Source organism: Numenius arquata, chromosome 14 (assembly GCF_964106895.1).
Source record: "Numenius arquata chromosome 14, bNumArq3.hap1.1, whole genome shotgun sequence".
In the NCBI taxonomy this organism is placed as follows: domain Eukaryota; kingdom Metazoa; phylum Chordata; class Aves; order Charadriiformes; family Scolopacidae; genus Numenius; species Numenius arquata.
Window position 1 is genome coordinate 4,372,750 of NC_133589.1, and position 7,142 is coordinate 4,379,891.

Below are 7,142 nucleotides of genomic sequence, written 5' to 3' on the forward strand. Positions count from 1 at the left end.
TTAGGTTTCTTTTCTGCAGCAGCTCCCACAGCAGATGCCTGAAATGTCAAGATGTCCCAACGGCACCAAGTGTTTCCACAACAAGACGGGGGTCAGAAGCGAAGAACAAGCTTATATCCGCCTTTCCCCACCGGCTCTGGAGCCGACGCTATTTTTCTTCCTGAATATAAACACCCAGCCCAGGTTATACCTGAAACGAGCCAGGGAAAGGAGCCCACGGACAGCAGCACCGCGAAATTACACCTGGGCGCCCCCCACCTTCTTCTCCTCCCCATTGTAGGGGGGACACACGGGACTTCAGCAGGACCCCAAGGCCGGGAGAGAGGCGAGGGCCTCACCGGGGCCAGTCCCTGACCCCGGGGGGGGGAGAAGGGACCAGGGCAGGGGCGGGGGGAACAGGCCCTAAGAGGGGAAAGGACCCGACTCTGAAGCGGGAGACCCCAGCTCTGAGGGGAAGGAGCGACCCGACCCTGAGGTGGCGACTCCCGGCCCTGAGGGGGTGAAAGACCCGGCCCTGAGGGGGAGCGGAGGGACGGACCCGGCCCTGAGGGGGGAAGCGGCGGGGCAGGACCCAAGCCGAGGGCAGCGAGCGGCCCCCCCACCCGGGGCGGGGGGGGGACAGGCAAGGCCCCGGGGACGAGGAGGGGAGCCCCGGCGTGAACCCCTCCCCCCGCCGCCGGCTACGGCTGCTCTCCCCGGGCGGCGGGACCGCCCCGAGCCCGCAGGGGCCGCGGCCGGCACTCACCGGGCCCGTCCGCCGCCCCGCCGGTCCCGCTTCATTTAGCCGCCGCTGCCCGGCTCCTTCCGGCCTGCCCGCCCCACGTGACCGCACCGCCCCGCACCATAGAGAGGAGCGGCGGGGGAGCGGCGAGGGAGAGAGAGGGGCGGCCCCAGCGGTCCCGTCTCGGCCAAACCTACCATAGAGGCGGGGGGGGGGGGAAGGGGGACGGTCCTCCAGGAGGCCCCGCCCCGCCCCCTTCCGGGCGGCCGGTGGTTGGGGGGAAGGGGGCGGGGCCTGAGGGGAAGGGGCGGGGCGAGGAGCTGCGCGTGGTTCCGAGGGGTGGGGGTGCTCTGCTATGGGGTGGGGGGGAATGTCCCCTATGGGGGGGTTCTGCCGCGGCGGGGGCAGGTCTCCTGTACGGCTACAGACTCCCTATGGGGTGCAGGTCCCCTATGGGGGGGCTCTGCCATGGGGGGGGTCAGGTCCCCTATGGGGGGCGTTCCCCAAGAGGGGGGTTAGGTCCCCTATGAGGTGCAGCTGCCCTATAGGGGTGCTTTGTCAAGGGGGGGTGCGGGTCCCCTATGGGGGTCCTATGCCATGGGGGGGACGTGTGCAGGTCCCCTATGGGGTGCAGGTCCCCTATGGGGGTGCTCTGCCATGGGGGGGGTGTGCAGGTCCCCTATGGGGTGCAGGTCCCCTGTGGAGGTGCTCTACCATGATGGGGTGCAGGTCCCCTGTGGGGGTGCTCTGCCATGCGGGGGGTGTGCAGGTCCCCTATGGGGTGCAAATCTCATAGAAAATGACCCGGATGGAGCAGGGCAGGTGCCCGAGACAACGGGAAGGGCAGGTGGGGGCAGCTGGGGTGTCCTGGCATCCCCACGGTGGGGGCAGAGGGACAAATCCCACCTCCAGTGAAGCTGGTGTGTGTCCCCTGCCGTGTGCAGGGAAGTAAAATGGCTCAGCCGGCAGCTCCTGCTTCTGCAGGTTGGGGTTTCCTCCGGAAGATCTCCCCTGAGCAGCTCTCGGTGAGGGAGGATGGAGCTGAGCACATGTGTCTGGGTGCCCTGCCACCCCAAAAATGCCACCACCCAGCCTGTTGTCTCTGCTGAAAGCGCCAGCGACCTCTTGGTCACCTCCTTCCTCTGCTGCCTCCTGGCCACCATGTGCATGGTTTGGTTTGGTGGGAAACATCTACACCCTGGTGGTCGTCACCATCTCCTTGTGCATGTACATTGTCACCTTGGCCCTGGCTGATCTCCTGTACTTACCCACCATCCCATTTGTGGTCTGCACATACTTCGTGTGGGATGTGCACTTTGGAGACCTGGACTGCAGGTTCCTCTTTAGCCTTGACCTCCTCACCATGTACATCAGCATCTTCATCCTCACCGTCACGAGCACCAAGCGCTACCTGGCCATTGTCAGCCCTCTGGACACCCTGCCCAGGTCTGGGGACCACCGGCGGGCGGTCACCTGCCCGGTGTGGCTGGTGGCCTTCCTCCTCACCGTGGTCCTTGTTGACCTACGCACCAGCCATGGGGTGACGAAGCATATATGTCAGGGTCTCCTCATCTCTCCAGGAACGTTTCTCTTCCTGCTCCCCTCACAGGAACCATGGGGGTTCAGCCCATATGGTTTCCAGCCGCAGCCTGACCTCCGCTCCAGGTGCCAACCGCTTCTGGAGCTGGGATGGAGATCAGCAAACTCAGCACGACTCTCCTGCAGCCTTCTGTGGAGCCACTCACACCCCCCCCCCCCCCCCCGAAGCAATCCCTCCTCTTCTGCAGGCCATAAAAGCCAGGTTTTGGTGCAAGAAAACATCTGTCCTTCTCAACCTGCTGGCGCCTGAGCTTCTCCCCATCATCTTGGGCCCGGCCACGAGCTCTCCAGGCAGATTTTTCTTTTATTGCCCATCTGCGCAACACAGTCACCTCCTGGTCCCGCGTGAGGGGCCTTTTTATGCTTTAAGCGATAAAATCATCCTGTGGCCAAGGCTGGGAGAGGGTCTGCAGGACCTGGGGGGGTTGTTTGCACCACCCATCCGGCAGGTAGCTGTGAGATTACAGAACCACAGAATGATCTGGGGTTGGAAGGAACCTCTGGAGATGCATCTAGTCCAACCCTCCCTGCCAGAGCAGGTCCACCCGGAGCAGGTTGCATAGGAATGTTTTGAATGTCTCCAGAGAAGGAGACTCCACCACCTCTCTGGGCAGCCTCTTCCAGGGCTCTGGAATTGAAGAATTCTGAGATTGCAGAAGGGGGTTATAAATTTGGGGGTTGATCTTGTTTCAAATCAGCAAGAGCAAACTGGCAACGTCCTCTCCTCCTGCCCTCCATCCCCCGCCACACCTGAAAGGATTTATTTAAGCTGTAATTATTTACGGCGGTTTTAGTTTCACCCCAAGCCACATGGGAAGAAAGGCTGGAAAGTGAAGCCAGAGGGAGGGTTTAGCCAGGCATGGGGCTGTAAAGCACCAACAGAAGATAAAAAGAGGTTTTCTTTCAATTTGGTGAATTAAAAGCCATCCGCCATGCCTTTTTAAAGCGGATCATAGAGGGCGGGGGCTGTCCCTCCCCAGGCAGACAGAGTGCCCGGGACACAGGAGCAGCAGCAGCATAAATCAGGAGACAAATTGCCACTAGGAGACCAGTAGCTCCTGCTCACGTCCTGCAGAAAGAGGCAGAGACTGGAAAATTTAACTTGGAAGAATTTAACTGACATGCCGAGCTTCCGTAAAAGAGACGGTCCCGAGCTCTCTAAGATTTCCTTCAGAGAAATATTTAATTTTTTATCACTTCTTCAGACGGTTCCCACAGCGCAGAGCTCCTCCAGCAGCCCCTCTGCAACCAACCGAACCCGCTGGAGGAGGCTGCAGGAATCCTCCGTTTCTCTGTGTCTGCGCACCGACAGGACACTAGCCATCAGGAATACTCCCCAAGAAGGATTTATTAAAGGAAAGGCGAAGGAGCAGCGTTTGGCAGAGCACGGAGGGACCGACGGCATTTTTTCCTCCAAATCCTCAAGCAGAACTTGAACAAGTCCCGGCTGGAACGAGGGGGCGGGCGAATCCAGCTCCACAGTGGTTTGCTTGTTGTATTTTAGTGCGTTTGATCCTATTGGGAAGTTACTCAAAGAATAAAAAACGTTATTGAATTATTACCCCCCCCCATCCCCTTTTTTTTTTTTTTTTTTTCTTTTTTTTTTTTCTTTTTTAAACAAGATTAAAGAAATCCCCGCTTTCAGCTTCGGAGAGGGAAGGCTCTGCTGCAGCGCCCACCGACACCGAGCACCGCTGATCCCCCGCCAGCCCCATCCTCACACTCGTACCCATCTTTCTCCACTCGCAAAACCACTGCTAATTAGGAAAAAAAAACAAACCCAAACACCACCCAAAGAGGAAAGCAGAGATTCATCAGCATTAATGAATCTCTCTCCAACTCTCATTAAGGGGAGGGGAGTTATAATTTCCTTCCTGAAAACTGAGGGTTTGGGAGAATCACAGGACAAATCGTAAGGTGAGAAGAGAAAAAGGTAACGGCTGGTAATTAATCAGTTAAAGAATGAATGAAACAAAGCGTTCCGCCCGGAAAGGAGGAGTTTTATCCGGGCAGTCCGTATAAATCTGTTAAATCAGCCGCATTTCCCTACCTTGTCCCCTGTGGCAGCTGCCACAGCCACGGCCCCACCGCAGAGGAGCCGCTCCTCGGAGCGGGGTGAGCAGTTTGGGGAGCAAACACCGACGCTCGATAGCGGTGAGACCAGCACCGTCCTCCATCTCCAGCTTCGCTAAGCCCAGCACCACCACAATCTGATTAAAAGTGTATCCGTTTTCCTGGGACTTCCATAAATATTTTAACGAACAAAAAGGCGGGTACCAAGAATTTAAAGTTGTGAGTTTATTGCATATGTAACAAAAATGAACATGACCTCCTGGGTCCAGCCTACTATACAATCACTGTTTATTCCAGCTGGTTCCATAACCACATTAAATAGAACTAGTATTTCTTTAAATACTTTGATTTAGACATAAAATGAAACATTAGTGTACAACTTTCACAAAATAAATCTGCAATAAAAACAGTGGGAAGAATAACAAGGATAGCAGCAATACTTAAAACATGACATTACAAAATAATAAATTAAAAAAATACATTATAAAGTGGTTGAGGAACAAAAAAAAAAAAAAAAAAATTAACAAATTAAAACCAGATCCATACTGTGTTTCTGGGAACTTGCTGTGCCACGCGGCCCTGAACCTGGGCACCGGCTCCAGAGGGCCCTGCGGCTGGATCACTAATTTACAAAATCTGTTGGATTTCATAACCACCTCGACTCGAACGGAGCACATACTGCTGAGCAAACGCTGATTTCACCATCTGGAGCTTCCAGCAGCCTTTTGTTGTTTTTTTTTGTTTGTTTTTGTTTTTTTTTTCTGAAGCAGGGTCTCGTCTAACATAATGCCCAAGTTAACACTAACATTCATAAAACAGTCTCGTTTCTTCCCGATTTAAAACAACGAGCAAAGTGGTGGTTTCCTACATCCCTGAGCATAGAGTTTAGGCTGATGAGCAGTATCAGGGCAAGGTCTGTGCCAACGGACCAGCTTTTAGGTTTGCTTTTAAGGACAGGAACAAAAGACACACTGTACCTTGTATTTCCTTCGGGTCAGATCCAAGAGTATCCGGGTACAAGGTGGAACACGAAATGACAAAACGAACACCAGACTCGATGTTATTTCTTTGGGCAAGTTTGAGAAGTACCGACCAGTTCAAGTGCTGGCAGACCCAGTGGGAACGAACACACAAATTCAGATGGCTGAGGTTATCCCAACGGCTCCCCGGACCTCAGAGAGCCCATGGCTCAAGCCACGCAAACTCTTTGTTGGAATTTCATCCTTCCCCGGCCTCGGAACCAGTTGGAGGAAGAACGAGCCATCGCTTGAAGCCCATCCTACCTCACTTCTTTTATTTTCCTCCCTCCACCCAACCAGCTTTAAGGCCTGCCACAAATGCATGTAGGGAACGATACAAAAAAAATGTCTTCGTCGTCACCGAAGTGGCACAAAATTGCAAAGACGACACGATGGGAGAGGTGGTGAAGCTGTTTAAAAAAGAACTGAAGTAATTAAAAAAAGACAGTCCCCTATTCTCGTTACTGTCAGCACGGAGGAGGTACCTTGACAAGGGCTTTTAAATACAGCAAAAAACAGAAGGACTTTTCAAAACACCAATCCTTTGCCTATTCTTACGTTGTGCATCCAAGAAAACACTGACCTAGCAAAAACATTAGGAACTATCATATATGTCAACCGCGTCATTGACATAAAGCTACTTGACCTATAGATCTCCAAATCAAGGGCCTTCACCTTCACCTCGCTTGGTTTTCACTGAGCCAGTTGTGCTGCATGTAGAGTTTGCGTGATAGGATTTTTGGTCGCAGTGGGCTTTAGTATCTCTTTTTTCAACTCCTTTTAGTGAGAAATCCACATGAGACTGCATGCAAAGCTTTTGGGCAATAATCCATTCTGTGGGTTTTTTTGGGGTTGTTTTTTTTTTTTTTTCCCCCCTATCTGACTGGTTTATTGCACATTCAAACGTACTGAAAGGATTAAATACACTCTATGAACAGGTACAACTTCACAGCCAGGGCTGTGGGGATTCTGCTGCTCAGCCCAAGACCGTACAGGTGCTTCTCTGCAGACAGCTGCATTTCCTGTCTTTTCTCCCAAAAAAAGTCACGTAGTTTCATTTACGTCCCAACAGCCAGTACTGCAGAAACTGGTCCCCAAGTGCCAAAAGATTCCTACAGGACATGGGTCTAAACACGCCATCCCTGTACAGTCCTGCAGGATGAGCATCTTTAGCCACCCCGTGCAAATCCCACAACATGGTACAATTTTACACCTCCGACGCAATCCTTACTCCAACGACAAATCACAAGAATTATGGTCAATGGAGGAAAAAACAAAACCCACGAACAAACAAAAGAGAGAAAGATGCCAGGGTTTTGACAAGTGTCTACTTTCTGTCCTATCACAGTTTAAAGCTATTATCAAATTCAATTAAAAAAAGACAAAATAGAAGTATTCCAGTAGACATCTCCTAAGAACCATCTCTTACCCACAGCTGAATTTCAATGCACTAAGTCCATAAACATAACATCTGTTAAATGTTTCAGTAATGAAATCTCTAAAAATCAGACTTGCCAAAGAAAAAAAAAAAAACCTCCTATACAGGCAAGTCTGCTTTACTTAAGTTTAGACACGTTTGATAGATAACTGGGTCTTTCTGAAGCTGTGTTATTTGTTAAAACACTGTCTCGTCTTGGGTGTGCAAACTGGAAAAAAATGTTAGTGATTCAGGTATTTGATTTGCTTTTGTTTCCCCTGGGAAGTTGTTTTAGCAACGTGTTAGAGAGCAA

At 52.4% G+C, this 7,142-nt stretch overlaps 2 protein-coding genes across 2 annotated transcripts in view; one reads left to right on the forward strand and one right to left on the reverse strand.

The window, feature by feature from the left end:
- Window positions 1-820, reverse strand: part of RNF216 (ring finger protein 216) — an 81,944-nt gene extending 81,124 nt beyond the window's left edge. Inside the window, exon 1 of the mRNA XM_074158329.1 lies at window positions 746-820. The gene's annotated coding sequence lies outside the window, so the exon portion shown is untranslated. The remainder of the gene's footprint in view (window positions 1-745) is intronic.
- A 936-nt stretch (window positions 821-1,756) lies between these two features.
- Window positions 1,757-4,512, forward strand: LOC141471982 (urotensin-2 receptor-like). The gene is given in 3 exon segments (XM_074158734.1): window positions 1,757-1,894; window positions 1,896-2,277; window positions 4,388-4,512. Coding segments are annotated over 3 exon segments (645 nt in total).
- The last annotated feature ends 2,630 nt before the right edge of the window (window positions 4,513-7,142 follow it).